General features: G+C 45.2%; 1 protein-coding gene across 1 annotated transcript; it reads right to left on the bottom strand.

Annotated features, from left to right (window-relative positions):
* Window positions 1-2,076: 2,076 nt before the first annotated feature.
* Window positions 2,077-3,170, bottom strand: Rxfp4 (relaxin family peptide/INSL5 receptor 4). The gene is given in 9 exon segments (XM_055625733.1): window positions 2,077-2,113; window positions 2,115-2,410; window positions 2,412-2,485; window positions 2,488-2,640; window positions 2,643-2,835; window positions 2,837-2,915; window positions 2,917-2,998; window positions 3,001-3,062; window positions 3,064-3,170. Coding segments are annotated over 9 exon segments (1,083 nt in total).
* Window positions 3,171-16,471: the final 13,301 nt, after the last annotated feature.

Consider the following 16,471-nt stretch of genomic DNA (forward strand, 5'->3'; position numbering starts at 1 on the left):
CCTTTGCATTCTTGGGTCTCTCTCCATCCACCTTTATGTGGATTTGACAACCCAACCCAGGTTGCCAGGCTTGTGTGCCAAGTATTTCCCCTGCTGTGCCATTTTGCCAGTCCTTATGTTATTATGTATGTATGTTTATGGTGTGCATGTACAGGTATGCACAACCAGGTCTTTTTTTTTTTTTAATTTTTATTTTATGTGCATTAGTGTGAAGGTACCAGATCCCTTGAAATTGGAGTTACAGACAGTTGTGAGCTGCTATGTGGGTTCTGGGAATTGAACCCGGGTCCTTTGGAAGAGCAGACAGCGCTCTTAACCACTGAGCCATCTCTCCAGCCCGAACCAGGTCATTTTATGTGAGATCTTCATTATACTCCATAAACCAGGACAAGACCTCGATGGCTCCCTTAATACCTGTCTGCCAGCCGCCCTTATTTTCTCCTTCCCATTTTACAGGGAAGGTGAAAATACTAGTAACACTGCCTCTGGCACTGTTGAATTCCAACATCCTTCTTATCTATCTACCTCTCGATTATTTATTTGTTGGTTTGTTTGTTTATTTATTTATTTTAAGGCAGTCTCTAGCCCAAGCTGGTCCTGAAGGCTTTATGTAGTTTAGGAAAATCCTGAACTTAAGGACTTAGACAAACACTCCAACTGAGACACATCCCAGCCTCTAGAAAACAGATGGGAAGCTGGGCATGGCAGCACCCACCTATAATCCCAAAACATGGAAGGGAAAGACAAGAGGAGAATCAGGAGTTAAAGGCCAGCTGTGGCTACATATTGAGTTGGAGGCCAATCTGAGGTACAATACACATACCACACACATGCATGCACAGACATACATACAGAGAGACATGGCTCAATACAGTACTTGCCATGCAGACATGAGGGCCTAAGGACCTGGCACCCATGTAAAAGCAAGGGGCAGCAGCACCAGAAGCTCATTTATCGGCCAGTCAAGCCAGTAGGTCAGCTACAAGGTCAATGAGACCCTTTCTCAAGAATAAGATGGGGCTAGAGAGCTAGCTTGGCCGTTAGGAGTGCTTGCTGATCTTCTGTAGGACCTGGATCTGGTTCCCAGCACCCACACTGGCTCATTAACAAGCACCTAAAACAAGCAGGCAAAACTCTGAGTTTGAGGACATAGTAAGTTCCAGGTCATCCAGGGTAACCCTGTCTCAATAAAAAAACAAAACAAAAACAAGGAGATTAAACTAAAAAAGAAATCTTATGTCTGCCTCTGGCATCCAAGGGTGAACACACACAAATAGACAGAAAGACAGAGACACGAAGGAAGAAAAAGGAAAAGAGAAGGCAAGAATGAGTTGAACTAAAGCTAAACATGTTAGTACATGCTTGTGTTTCTAGCATTGGGGATCAAGATTAAAGAGTTCAAAGCTACCTTCAGCTTCATAGTTTGGGGCCAGCCTGGGTCTCATGAGACTGTCTCCAATTTAAAAAGAAGAGAATTGATTTGTAGAAGTAATTTACATGCTGTGGCACTCAGCTGAAACTCCGATGTCCACAGTGATCCTCGGGTCCCCTGGTTTCTGACCTCTTCCACACCTCTCACCTCCTTCTATCCCACCCATGCCTTCTCCTTGTTTCCCTTCAGTCCTTGATTGAAGGAGAAACATATATTCGCTATTCTCACCAAGTTCCAACAAGCCCAGTGTTGCTTGTATCTTCACTCACCAAAACTACAGATTTTGAGGCGGAGGCTTCTGAATTTTTACTGTGGGTACCCTGCGATGATAAAAGGCTGAGTGGCCAGAGAATGCATCTTTTGGTTTTGGTACCAAAGAGGCATAATGGATGCCCGCCTCCTGACCTGTTTGTCTAGACCCAGTAATTTGGAAGTTCTCCTGTGCTGTACTGGCATGAGAGGTCAAGACAGTCTGTGGATGATCTGCTCTATTCGTAGTTCCTCTTTGCCATCTCCAGAGATAAGATTTGCAACACCCACCTCCCTCTTGGACTCCAGCTTCTAGGTTCCACCACACCAGAGTTGGTGATACAAGATCAGACTTTCCCTGGGGACACTGCAGGCTGGCAAAGAGCAGTTTATTCCTAAAAATGCGGGCTCTGCCTCAGATAGGTCTCGGGAAAGAGTGTTGAGGTTCCACCTTTCATCCTGGTGTCCCTTTATGTTTGTTTGTGTTGTAGAAGGGTCACTCTCCTGGGTGCTGACTCCCCATCTCCCACCTACCTCCTTGAGGGCTACTTGTTCCACAGGCCTTGCTCTGGAGCCACAGTCTTGAGATTAGAGATCCCTGAAGGAGCTGGCAAGAACCTGCCGGGGCACCACCCAGAGGAGACAGTAAAGCACAGGGTTGAGGCTGCTATTGCTGTGTGCCAAGCAGGTGGTGATGGGAAAGACATAAGTGTGGATTGTGTAGAAAGTAACTGTCCCAGGGCACCAGGTCAAACTTTATCGGAATTCCCCAGAGAGTGACTACATGGTTGGGAAACCAGCAATCACAAAGGAAACCACCAGGATACAGTCAGAGCAGGCTACCACTTGGCTATCCTGCCGCTGTTAAGGCCTACATCTTTGCAGCCACTGAAGAAAGGCCAGTAGCAGCAGGTAGCTGGTGGTAATGATGGCCTGGGGCACAATGAAGGCCAGAACCACCTCTGTAGCTGGTAAGCCCCCAGCCAGTATCTGCTGGGGAAACACGGAAAGCAGAAGTGCATGCCCCACAACTCACTCAGCCCCAAAGAGTACTGTGGGCCGAAGATGCTGCAGACAGTGGTTGTTTGAACTGTCTTGCAGAGGGCACTTCCAAAAGGCCAGTGGAAGTCCACTGCTGATTCAGTTGCCCAGAAAAGGAAGAGTGAGGGCCAGCCCCAGATCTGCCAGAGCCAGGCTGAAGACAAGGGTGTCAGAAGGTGGGCCAGGCACACGGAGCACAATTACTTAGCACCCATAGCACAGCCAAATTTCCCAGCAAGCCAATGATACCTGCAAGTCCGTAGGCCAGTGCCACCTGATCTGCAGAGCGAGGAACCAGACCGGCACTGCAGCGCCATCAGTCCTCAGCACACTGTCTCCAGCCGTTGGCCCAGAGGACGGCAGGCAGAGAGGCAGAAGAATTGGACGTGGCTGCCACAGAGCACCAGGCTGCTGGAGCAGAGCAGAGGAGCCAGGGAGTGCTGCGCATCTGCTGGACTGGCAAGTGCCACGGCAGTCTCAGGAAAGACCTGGGATCTCCCTGTTGGTGTGGAGCTTCAGGTTGTAGGAACCCCCACCCATTCTCACACCTAAGAGGGAAGGGTGTGGGTAGCCTACTTCCCTGTTGGACAACAATGGTGGGCAGGGCAGCGCAAGGCAGGGCTCTGTCCACAAGCAAACAAGCAGGGAGGGAAAGGGAGAAACGAGGGAGGTCTGGAGTGCAGAACCAAACCAGAAGTCCCCCTTTTTTTTTCTGAGCAGAGAGACCTCTGCTAAAAGAAGAGGTCTCCAAAGAAGCTGGGGAAGGGATATGGTGTTAGAGAACCAGAATGTGAGTTGGAGAGTCCCAAGTCCAACAGTTGCTGTGTCCCACGGAGTGAGTCGCATTAACTCCCATTTCTTTACTTAAAATGTCAGTGTGGGTAGGCCAGAGAGCTAGTGGTTCCGTGCTGCCAAGCCTGATGACTCAGATTTAATCTCCAGGATCCACAAAGGGGATAGACCTGACACAACTGCTCTTTGACCTCCATACTCATGCTGGGGGTGGTATATGTGCCCTCCCAAAATGTTAAAAAGAATATACAAAAATTCAGTGAGATGTCAAGTGCCCGTGGTCACTGCTATCTGCAAAGCTGAGGCAACTAGATCACTTGAGCCCAGGACTTGAAGGCCAACCTTGGCAGTATAACAAGACATAATCTCAAAATGAATAAATAATAAATAGGAGCATGAAGATGCATCAGTGGGTAGCGATCCTTGCACAGGGCTGCCGAGCTACATAAAGGTAGAAGGAGAGGGCAGGCACCACAGGGTTGCCTTTTGACCTATATATATGCACAGCGGTAATCGACACCAATACTACTAAAATAAGATTGATTTAAAGACCAGGCTTTACAGTGTGCTGGTCCCAGTCTTGTCTACATAACAAGTTCTAAGCCAGCCAAGTCACATGGTGAGACCCTGTCTCAAAACAAAAAACCCAAACGGGCTTGGGACTGGATAAAGGTGCCTTCTTTCAAAGCATGACCGCATGATCTGGGACCCCAGGATCCATTCTGTGGAAGGAGAGAAGAGCCTGACATTTGCATACACTCAGTAACACACTATACATTCATGCCACATAGGCAAATAAGTACTATTCAAATATTTTTTTTAATTAGGCCTGTAGTTAAAAGTATTTATTGCTCTTGCAAAAGCTCTGATTTGGTTTCTAGCACCCATGTAACATCTCACAACCATCTATCTGTAACTCTAGTTTCAGAGAATATGACCCCCTCTTAGGCTTGCATGAAGGTACATATACACACATACATGAAGACAGACAGATAAAATAACAAATCCTTAAAAATTTAAATCAGATGAAAATACTCCATTGCACTGTTTATCAGTGAGCTAGCATGAGTCAACACCTTGTCAGCCCTGGCCTGATGACTGTCCTCTCAAAGGGGAAGTGTGCAGTGTTCGTTGGTAATGGAAGGGAGCAGGACAATGAGCAGCTGTTGCCGTCATGGCTAGGGAACACTGCCAACTAAAACAGGTCAGAGTTCATTGCAGTACCATGTGTACATAGGACAAATATAATGGTAGTTGATTCTAAGAAGGGGAGGGAAAGTCACAGCTTCCTGAGTACCCCTCTGGGCACACTGGACTTGTGAGGCCATAGGTGGGTGGACATGGGTATGCCTTCAGACCTTCTGATCTACATCTTTAGGCGTCCTTTCAACCAGTCCCACCCTCTCCTCATGTTTCTGGTGGCGTCAGAGTTCAGTCATAACCACATCTCTCCAAGCCCCATTGTGGAATTCTGGGTCCGGGCAGAAGCCTTCCCCACACCTCATGAGCTCCTCATGAGCTCTGTCCTAACTGCCCCACTAGATCATCTTCCTCTGCCCACACTGGTATCCACTATAGGAGCTGTGAGAGAAAGCATGGAGTGGGGAGGTAAGAGTGAGATTTTTTTTCAGGGATTCTGAGAGCACCTTTCTGCTGGCTAAGATACTATCTGGTACTCAGTTCTCTTGGAGTGCTGGGGGACCAAAGGGGCTTGAACTCGTATGAGAACCTCAGACGTGAGAGAGATGCTGTTTGGGAACCAGCATGTTTGGGGTTTTGTGCAAGAGGAAGGCAGGACAGGATTGGCAGAAGGGCAGTGCTCAGCTGCAAGCCAGGTGAGCCTGGGAGGTGCCTGTACGTGTTGCAGGTCTAAGGAATACCATAAAGACAGCGCACAAGAAACTTCACACGAGATTTACTGGGAGAGACACAACAGTGTGGCCGCCTCTGTCTGGGTGAGAAGCATCAGGGAACCGAGCAGAAGACAGGGTTTATATGGTGCTTCTTGGGGGGTGGAGCTTTCCAGGGTGGGGATTGGTGGCACTTCAAGTCCTGAGTTTGGGGCTTTTTAATCTGTAGACAGGGGCCATTAAGACAGTTCTCTGGGTACAACCTGGAAGTCCTCAGAGGAGGGATCTGGTCACTGTGCAAGTCAGGGGGTTATACTACCTCTGACATCATAGACTGAGTCTGCCTCATGTCACTTACTCATCTCTTGAGGCCATGTTTTGTTTTTGGCCAAAATTACATTGCCAGTCTAATAGGTGAGGCCACCCAGCTGGTGATATAACTCAGCAGCAATGTGCTCCCTTGCTTGCTGGAGTCCTCCAGTCACATCACTTGCATGAAGAACAAAAACCAAAACCATGAAGCTTAAGTTGGGGAGGGAGTTTTATAGGCTTAGATTTTTTTTTTTTGCCAAATTTACTTTATTTAAGGTTCTTAAGCACCTTTACCTCCCTTCCAAATCCCCGAAATGTTAGGTAGGAGATTAGTAGGGAAAAGGGCTGTAGCCTCTTTTATCTACTTCCTGCTGATCAGGGTCATGGGTCATTAGGGAATTACCAGACTCAGTCTGCAGTCAAAAGGCCAACATGAAGCGGTGAAAGCCGCAAGACTCAATTGGATTGCCCAGAGAAGCTCTCTGCAAAGTTTTTTTCTTTGAAGCCAAGTGTCAAAGTATGAAGATGAGTGTAGCAATGTCGATCCAAAAAGCGAGGCCTCCTGTCCTTGGGCCTCTATGTCCTCTCCTCAAAGTCCACCCACAGATGTTCTCAGTTGGCCAAGTCATGTCCCTTGCATGTAAAGAGTCACAGCAAAACATCAGGTGTCCTCTTGCAAGCCAACCTGGGCAAAAAACATCACGTGCCCAGCCTGCAGCAAAACACATGACAAAATTCAGTCTTCAAAGAAAACCAGAAATTTCCACTTCAGTGTTTACTGAGGAGATAACATGCAAGCATGAGGATCTCAGTTCGAATCTCTGGAGCCTATGCAGAGTTGGGCTCAGTAGAGAACACCTGTTCTCACGGTGCTTCCCAGGCAAGATGGGAGGCAGCATTAGCCACTTTTCTGCTGCTACGGCAAAATGCCACAGCCAAGGCAGCTGATTAAGGAAGTCTCTTTTAGCTCTTGGTTCTAGATCGTGGAGTCCATCATTGTGATGTGGGTATGGTGGCAGGTGGCTCTCGGTTCTAGAGCGTGGAGTCCATCATTGTGGGGGTGGGTTGCCGGAGTCCGCCAGCAGAGTCAAACAGTTCTTGAGTTGGGAGTGAGGATTAAAATTAATAAACTAGCACACAACACACAGGACACTTTTTTAAGAGGCTCCAGACTCTCCGCAGCAGCCTTAGCAGCAGCCTGACTTTTTTATTGCTTTTAAGCCAGAGTAAAAACAGCTCAGAACAATGGGTTAAATTCACAAGGAGTTGAAGCAAGAGGTGTGATCTTGACAAGCCATCCCACCTGCTGTGACAAACAAAAGGAGATGGACTTGCAAATTCTTCCCTGACTTCAGTAAAAGCCTGGTAAAAGCACTCTCTTTCTGCTGAGATTTAAATATCAAAGCAGCTGCCAGATCAAGGCTCCCGACAGCGGGTATGGTGGCAGGTGGCTCTTGGTTCTAGAGCGTGGTGGAGTCCATCATTGCGGTAGTGGGTATGGTGGCAGGTGGCAGGAGTGTGAAACAGAACAGGAAGTGAGGCAGCACTCTAAGCCTGCCACGCAGCGACCTAGCTGCACCTACGCAGACATTCTCATTCAAACCAGTTTCAGAGGTGGTCCTGGGAAATTCGTGGGGCAGCTGTGGGTGAGCAGAAAGACCATCCTAAGGTGGATAGTGAGGACCAACAGCTAACATTCCCCTTGAATGCTACATAAATGTCATGGTAAGCATAAGCACACACACACACTCAAAAATGATTTAAACAGAAGTTTGATGTGTTAGATTTACTTTCTCTTGATCAGAAGAATGAAGGGAGTGGGCTGGAGAGGTGGCTCAACAGGTCAGAGTGCTTGCTGCACTTCCATAGAACCAAGCTCAGTCTCTAGCACCCACATGAAGGGCTCACAACTGCCTGTAGCTCCAGCTGTGGGGGCTTCAGCACTGTCTATGTGATATCTACATACACAAAAACTTATACTCATTTTCTTTATTTATTGGGGGGGGGTTGTTATTTTGAAAAAGGGATTTTCAGTGAAGCCCTGGATGTTCTGGAACTCACTCTGTAGACCAGGCTGGCCTCAGACTCACAGAGATCCACTTGCCTCTGCCGCCTGGCTTCTGGGATTGAAGGCATGTGTCACCACTGCCCAGCTTATTCATTTTATTTCATATGAGTGTTTTGCTTACATGCATGCATGTGCACCATAGGTGTGATTGGTGCCCATGGATCTCAGAAGAGAGCTCGGGGTCCACTGTAACTGGAGTTATCAATGGTTCTAAACCATCATTGTGGGTGCTGGGAATCCAACCTGGGTGCTCTGCAAAAGCAATAAACACTCTTAAGTGCTGTGCCCACCACATGAAAAAAAAAATCAAAGCTGGGTCAGAACCAGGGGTTCTGCTCTTTCTTTAAAATACCTCTCACAGGCTGAAGAAGTGGCTCAGAGGATAAGAGCACTGACTGCTCTTCCAGAGGTCCTGAGTTCAATTCCCAGCAACTACATGGTGGCTCACAACCATCAATAACGAGATCTGGTGCCCTCTTCTGGAGTGCAGGTAGAACACTGTATATGTAATAAATAAATAAGTCTTAAAAATAATTAAAAAAAAATACCTCTCACATCTGGGCATGGCTGCACATATCTATAACCCTAAACCCCAGCAACAGGGAGCAGAGACAGGAGGACCCTGAGAATTCTCTGGTCAGCCAGCCTTTGAAAACAGTAAGTTTCTGTTCAGTAAGAGACGCGGGCTCAAGGTGATGGAAGAACAATAGAGGAGGATTCTAATACCCTGCCTCTTCAACACTATGTACCAACTTATACAAAACAATTGTTAATAATGAATATCTGTTCATTTTCTGTCTAAAGTCTTTTCCTTTGACTGTGATCATCAACACCCTTTGTGGTTATGGTTATGTAGAGTTATTGCCACCAGCTGGCCATATCTATTTTTCTTTATATTTTGTTCTTTAACCCACTTATCCACTGATCTCAGCATTTCCCTAACACTTAACACTTTGTGTCAGACACAATGCTAAATGTTGAGGAGACACAAAATATGGCTGTCACACTGGACATTATAAACCTTTTCACATGGAAAGAAACATTGAGAGCAGCTGATTCCATTTCTCATTTCATCCAAAAGGACTTCCCCAAGGCTACAGGGGAGCGATGACAGACTCATCACTCGACATAAATGGCTTTTGGTTTTTTGTAGCCAGGGTCTCACTATGGAGCCCTGGCTGTCCTGGAACTCACTACATAGCCTAGGCTGGCCTCAAACTCACAGAGATCCACCTGCCTCTTCCTCCTGAGTGCTGAGATTGAAGGTGTGAGGGCCCATGCCAGGCTAAATGTCCTTTGACTCCTAGAATGTGTTAGTATTTAGGCAGCCTACTTCTGGGTTGTCTAGCAACCAATGATGTCATCATGTGTCACCACCAGGTAGCCACACCTGGGAGGTGTGGTTAAGTTGCTCCTTAAAAGGACCAACCCAGCACTTTGTCACTAGCTCCCTTGCCCTCTTATTCTCTTGCTCTCCTGCTCTCTCCCCTTTCTCTGTGGGATATCTCTTCCCTTCCTCCAACATGTCTTGCTCTCTCCTCTCTCTCTCTCTTCATCTCCATCTAATAAACCTCTTTCATATAAAATCTGTATGCATCATCATTTCATTGGTCCTAACAAAATGTCCTCTTTCTGGTGGAGCAAGATGGCTCATTGGGTAAAAGCATATGCTGTGCAAACCTGACAACCTGAGTTCCATCCCTAGAACCCATGTTAAAAAGAACAACAAAAACAAATTGACAAAGTATCAAAACATTTCATTATATATATTATATATGTATATTATTAGGGCTAATTATGACAAAAGATGTTCAGCACTATTGCACTTAAAACTACAAAGCTGAGAGACTAGAGAGATGGCTCCTACAGAGGATCTGGGTTTGATTTCCAGCAGCCACATCAGGTGGCTCACAACTGCCTGTGTCTTCAGTTCCAGGGGATCCAACGCCTCTGGTCTCTGAAGCCACTTGCATGTGGTACTGTAAAAAAACTCATGTAGGCATGTATACATATGAAACAACAAAGATCTCACTATAGAAGCAGGAAACACGAGGATGAGTTCAGAGTCAGTCTAGGCTAAAAAAAAAAAAAAAATCCAGATGCCAAGCTGGTCAGGAACCAGAGACCTGCCTGCTTCTACCTCCCGAGTGCTGGCATTTCCTGAGTGCTGGGATCAAAGGCGTGCACCTCTGTTATCACTGCCCAGCACGGTTTTTTTCCTTGAGACAGTGCCACAGGGTGCAGCCCTGACTGGCCAGGAACTCACTATGTAAGTCAGGCTGGTCTAGAACCCACAGAGATCCACCTGACTCAGCCTTTTGTACTTGGCAAGTGAAGGCTTTCATGGCTGCATTAGAGCTACATGAGACCCTTTGTCAAAAGAAGGGGGAGACAGGGGGGAGAAGGCCTAGAGATTAAGAGAACTTGTTGCTCTTGCAGAGGAGCTGGATCCGATGGCCAGCACCTACAAGGTGGATCACAGCCAGCCACAACTCCAGTTTGGGATCTAAAGCCCTCTTCTGAATTCCTTGGATATCAGGCACACATGTGGTACACATGCATACATTTTTAAAAAGATTTTTTAAAGATATATGTATGTATGTATATGAGTGCTCTACATGTGCACATAGATAAAAACAGCTTTAAAAAATGTGCTAGAAGGAGGCTTGGCTACTGCATGAAGCCCTGGTTTCACTCTCCAGCCTCACATCAACTTAGTGGGTGGTACATCTTCACTCAGGAGGTGAAGGCAACATCAAAAGGTCAAGGTCATTGTCAATTACATGTGGGGTTTTAAGGCACCCTTGGCCATGTGTAACCCTGTGTTGTAATTTTTTTAAAAGCTTATTTAAATTTTTTATATCTTTCTCCCTATTCCACCCCAATCCCTTCCAACACCCCAATACCACGTAGGAGAGAGAAGTTATTGGGAGAGGGGATGTAGTTCTCTTAACTGCTTCGTGCTGGTTAGGGTCATCAGGTTCCTTGGAGCCAGTCCAATCCTCATTTTAGGAGATCTCCAACTTCTTGTATCACTGCATCCACAGCAACCAGGAGCCGCAGGGAGCAGCAGCAGCCTTGTCCTTTCTCGGAGCTCCGCCACGATCTCTGGGCTCTGGCATTTATTCTCTCTCCAGAGTCTTCAGATTTAAACTATCTGCAAAGATCTCCTCTCAGATCCCACATGAGGCAAACAGTCTGCTGCTGTGGACCATCTGAATCAGTCCCACATCCCACACAAGGGATTAAAACAAAAACATGTTTATATCCACAACAATCCTGTCTCACAAAAAACAAAATAACAACAGAAAGGACAATGTTTAATGACTTGACATGTAAAAGTCCTTGCAAATGGGCATGACTACCTCTGTGTGATCCCTGTGCCCACATAATGGAAGGGGAAAAGCAATGTCTGCAAGCTGTCCTCTGATCTCCAAAATGGCCCTTCCTGAACATGAATACGCACACATACATGAATAGATACTTAAGAAGACTAAAAGACTCAAAATAATGTAGAAATGCAAATATATCTACAAAAATTTATAGATAGATCTCATTAGTGGCTTGGCACTTATTATGTAGACCAGGCTGGCATCACACTCAGAGATCTGCCTGCCCTGCCCTCAGAGGCCAGAAGGCACTAGGTCCCTGAAACTGAAGTTACAAATGGTTGTGAGCTGCTGTGTGGGTGCTGCTAGGACCTGGGTCCTCTGGAAGAGCAGCCAGTGAGTGCTTTTAACCCTGAGGTAAATGATTTCAACAGCTGCTTTACCAAAGAAGATAAAAGTGCAGAATATGTGACAGGAAAGCTGGGAATACATATATTGGCTATAGGGCACTTATGTAGTGGTGAACACCTATAATCCAGCACTCTGGGAGGCAGAGGCAGGCAGATCTCTGAGTTCAGGACAGTCAGGGCTATACAGAGAAACTCTGTCTGGAAAAACAAAAAACAAACAACAAACAAAAAAAGATGGCTCAGTGGTTCAGTGCTGTCACTTCAGGATGCAAGAAACTATGTCCCTAAACAGTAGGAAGTAGCTAAACGGAACTATGCCCTCTCTTCCCACCAACCTTCTTTCTCTCCTACCTGGTGTTGGAAGGGATTGGGGTGGAGAAAGTAAGCTAGCAACAGTCTGCTTCTAAGGTGGCGTTTTTATATTAAAAAGAACCTGCAACTAAGTAACAACCAGGTAACAAAACTGTAACCAGATGTAGGAAACAAACTACAACTAGGTAACAACCAGGTAGCAGTACATCATTTTGACTAGCTAGACAAAGCGTTTCTAACTGACCTTTAATTTGATTAGTTCTGCAATTGGGAGACTTTACAGAGTGTCCAAGTAACAAAGTTTGAGAAACCGAACCATAAAGACATGGCATAATCATTGAAAGGCAGAGCCTGAACATGTGAACTTAATTTTACCTTATAATTAAGATGGAGACTGAAAACAAAATGGCTACAATTATGCTATGCTAAAGGTGAAAGCAGATCTGAACAGCTGTGATTGGTGCTTTATGTACACACTGTCAGCATCTCTCCTAGACCAGGCTATACCTTGCTGTTTCTCTAAGCCTAACCTGAGGAGGCCTGGTTATTCCTATGGGTTTGAAACACTGAGGTTGACATGGTTGTATTAATGTTAATAACACACCTTCCTTCACTCAGGATTTCAGTGACACTCCATAGTAGTAAGTGTGCTTACTACACTTCTAGAGGACCAGGGTTCAGTTCCTAGCACTCACATGACAGCTCTGTACCTCCAGCTCTTGGGAGTCGTGTTGCAGGATATTTGATCCCATTGTTTACACTGAAATTGTGAACTATACAACCCTGTTTTTTTTGTTTGGTGTGGTTGAACCCTGTCACACATCTTTAATCCAAGAACTTGTTATTCTAAACAGGTGATTATGGTGGGCTTATCCAGCCCTAAGAACACACCTTTAATCCAAGCGTTTTCTGTACACAGGATTTAATAAAGTTAACCCAATGTGAAGAGGTGGAACAAGCAACCTGCTAACAGGAATTAAAGAAGAGAAACTTTGCATTGAGGGGTATTTAAGACAGTCTGTAGAAGTAGAAGGGGCTTTAGCTCACTAGCTGTTGAGCTTTAGCTCTCTGGCATTTTGGGCTTTTTGAACTTTGAGCTTACAAGCCTTTGGCCTTGGGTTTTTGGCCTTTTTCTCCTGGGCTGTCAGCTGAGCTGGTGAGCCTTTTTGTTTTTTTCCCATCAGGAGGTGAACTGAGAAGGAAGGTCAGCTGGGTGCCTTCTCTGCCTTTCTGAGCTAGCAGGTTTTCACCTAGCATCTGGCTCCTGAGTCTTTATTGGTAAAATAGAACAATTAGGATTTTTATTCCTTTATAACAACGGAATCTGGTGCTCTCTTCTGATTTCCAAGGATCAGGCTTGCATGAGGTACACATATATAGAATTAGGCAAAACACTCATATACATAAAAAACAAAATTATAACTTTTTTTGGGGGGGGGTCTCATTTTTCAATACAGCATTTCTCTGTGTAGCCCCTGAGCTGTCCTGGAACTTGATCTGCAGACCAGGCTGGCCTCAAACTCAGATGTCCACCTGCCTCTGCCTCCTGAGTGCTAGGATTAAAGGCATGTGCCTCTACTGCCCAGCTGGTTCAGGGTTTTTGTGTGACTCCTACCAGTGGGCATAGGGGCTGTCTCTGACTCTTTCACCTGCTCTTGGAACCCTTTTCCTCCTGCTGGATTGCCACATCCAGCCTTGATAAGAGTGTTTATGCCTAGCCTTCTTGTAACTTCTTAAGCCGTGTTCAGTTGACATCCCTTGGGAGGCCTGGTCACCAAACAGCAGATCTGAGGAAGAAGGAAGGTGTGGGGAGAGGGGACTGGAAGAAATGGAGGGGAGCTGCAGCCTGGATGTACTGTATGAGAGAAGAATAAACAAACAAACAAATAAATAAAAAGACTGACCATACATACCATGTTTAGGCATTTAGGACTTTCAACACTCCCTGCCAGTGTACTCACTTTGTAAAGCAGTCAGGAAGTTGTTTGTTTTTGTTTTTCAAGACAGGGTCTCTCTGTGTAGCCCTGGTTGTCCTGGAATTCACTCAGTAGACCACGGTGGTCTAGAGAAATCAGAGAATCTCTGATTTCTCTGCCTCTGCCTCCTGAGTTCTTGGATTAAAGGCATGTAGCACTACCAACCACATAGTCTGACAGTTTTTACAACACCCATTTACTGTATGTTCCAGTCATTTTATTTAAGAATCTGTATAAGAGACATGAAAATGATATTTGCTCACCGAAGGATTTGTATACCAGTTTGGCATGGTGGCTTAAGGTTGTAATTCCAGGAGAAGGCAGATCTCTATGAGTTTGGGGACAGCCTGATCTACATTAATAAGCGCAAAGCAACTAGTGAGGTCTTTCTAAAAAATTTTTGTTGGGCCAGAGAGATGTCTCAGTGGTTAAGAGTACTGTCTGCTCTTCCAAAGAACCCTGGCTCAATTCCCAGCACCCACATGGCAGTTCAAGAACTGTCTTGAACTCCAGTTCCAAGTGATCTGGTACCCTCATACCAATGAACATAAAAACTGTAACTTCAGAGATCTGACATCTTTACACTAATGCACATAAAATAAAAGTAAATAATTATAAAAATTTGTTGCTATATTTGCATTTCTACATTAATTTCAGTCTTTTAAAATATTTATTATTGTGAGTGTGTGTATAAGTGTGTTTGTGTGTGTGTTCATGTTCAGGAAGGCCATTGTGTGGCGATCTGAGGACAGCTTGCAGGAATTGGTTTTCTTCTTCCATTATGTGGCCACAGGGATTCCAGGAGGTTAAGATAGTACTGCTAGAAGGGCAGCCTGGGCTACATTGTGAGAATTTGCCTGACTAAAAATAAATAAATAAATAAATAAATAAATAATCAGTTTCATTTGCGGTAGCTAAATATTGAAAATAATTTAAATGGCAGACCCAGTTATGCAATCAAGAGGTGAACGAGTCAGCAAATTGTGGCGTCTTTTACAACGGAATGCCACTCAGCTGTGAAAATGAGTGAGTCACTGGTGTGTGTAACAAGAAGCCTTGCCATGTTGATTCACTTAACTATTTAATGTTGCAGGATATTTGATTGCACTGCGAACCCTGAAGTTGTGTTCTTTACTGTAAAAATTTCTTTCTAGTTGTGGTATGGCTCAGTCCTAGCATACACCTTTAATCCAAGAGCTTTCTGCTTGAATAATGTAAACAGCATTAAATAAAGTCACCACAGGTCAAGAGGGGTGCAAGTAACCAGTTAACAGAAAGTGAACATAGGGTTATTAAGAAAAAAACAGTTAAGAGGAGGTCACAGTGAGAGACAAACAAAAGAAGCAGAAGGGAGGGAAATTCAGTTTGAGGTTTTTTGAGATGGTATGGAGAAGGAGCAATCTTTCTTTTGGGACTACAGTTGAGGTCACCTGGGTGCTTTCTGTACCTCTCTGAAGTAGTAAGCTTCCACTCCCACATCTGGCTGAGCCTTTACTGTTCAAAATTGAAACTTTGAGATTTTGTTGTCCTTGTGTTCTTCAGGCAGTTCTATTTCCATTTTTTTGTAGTGTTGGCAACTAAACTTTGGGCCTAACTCTACTTTGCATTGGCTTGTGCTGAAATTCTTTTTTTTTTTTTTTTTTTGGTTTTTCAAGACAGGGTTTCTCTGTGTGTGACTCTGGCTGTCCTGGAACTCACTCTGTACACCAAGCTGGCCTTGAACTCACAAAGATCCACCTACCTCTTCTTCCTGAGAGCTGGGATTAAAGGCACGTGTCATCACTGCCTGAAATTCTTTTCCAAGTTAAAGGCAAAGACTGTCCAGTGTCCTAAGGTTAAGGGAGCACCTCACGCTGATGGGGGTGACATCACACAGCTCTGGCTTCATTCCTACCACAAGTTGGCATTTATTTATTATATGCCTAAAAGAAAATGACTTAGCTTTTAAGTGAATTTTTATTCTATGAGTTACGTGGAAACGTAAGCACCTCTGTAAGCTAGCATGCTGGGTTTGTTTTCTCTGTTGAAAGAGTGCTTCTATAAACGTTAAGGATCTGTTTTCCAGATTCAACTGAAACTCCTTAGCATTCAAAGCTTTTTAAGTATTTTGAAAAGGCAAACAAGCACAAACACATAGTCTTTGCTGTGAAGGGGACTTCATAAACGGGATTATTAATCTCCACCGTCACAGCTCTTAACCACTTGGTTTAGCACCTCTCTTAGGGTCTTCTTTGACTTAAGCGTGCGCACGCATGCGTGGAGCTGGGAGAACAACGCTCGTTGTGTGCTCCAGGGATCGAACTTAGATCGTCGTGTTTGTCCGCTGGTGCTTTTACCTCCAGAGCCATCTTTCAGTCCTTAGCCTCGGTTTTTTAAATGCCTCACCACGCTGCGCAGGTTTTCGTCACTTTTTGCTTGTTTCATAACTCTACAGTTGTACAAGGGCTTAAGTTTCTGCCAAGATCAATGCTATGCTCATGGCCACTAACAGCACCAGAAGAGAAGGCCCTGCAACGGACTGGAGCTTCATATCCCTAAGAAAAACAAAAAGAAAGAAAGAAAAGGAAGTTGCGCAAATGACCTTTGGAAAGAATCCTTTCTTTCTTCATAAACTGAATCGAGAAGTGGGCTGGAGTCACGGGAAGATTTCTCTTCAGCTACAGGCTGGGACTCCACGTGAGCAAACTGAACTAGGAGAAA

Source organism: Psammomys obesus, unplaced genomic scaffold, assembly GCF_907164565.1.
Source record: "Psammomys obesus unplaced genomic scaffold, mPsaObe1.curated_primary_1811, whole genome shotgun sequence".
Taxonomy (NCBI): Eukaryota; Metazoa; Chordata; class Mammalia; order Rodentia; family Muridae; genus Psammomys; species Psammomys obesus.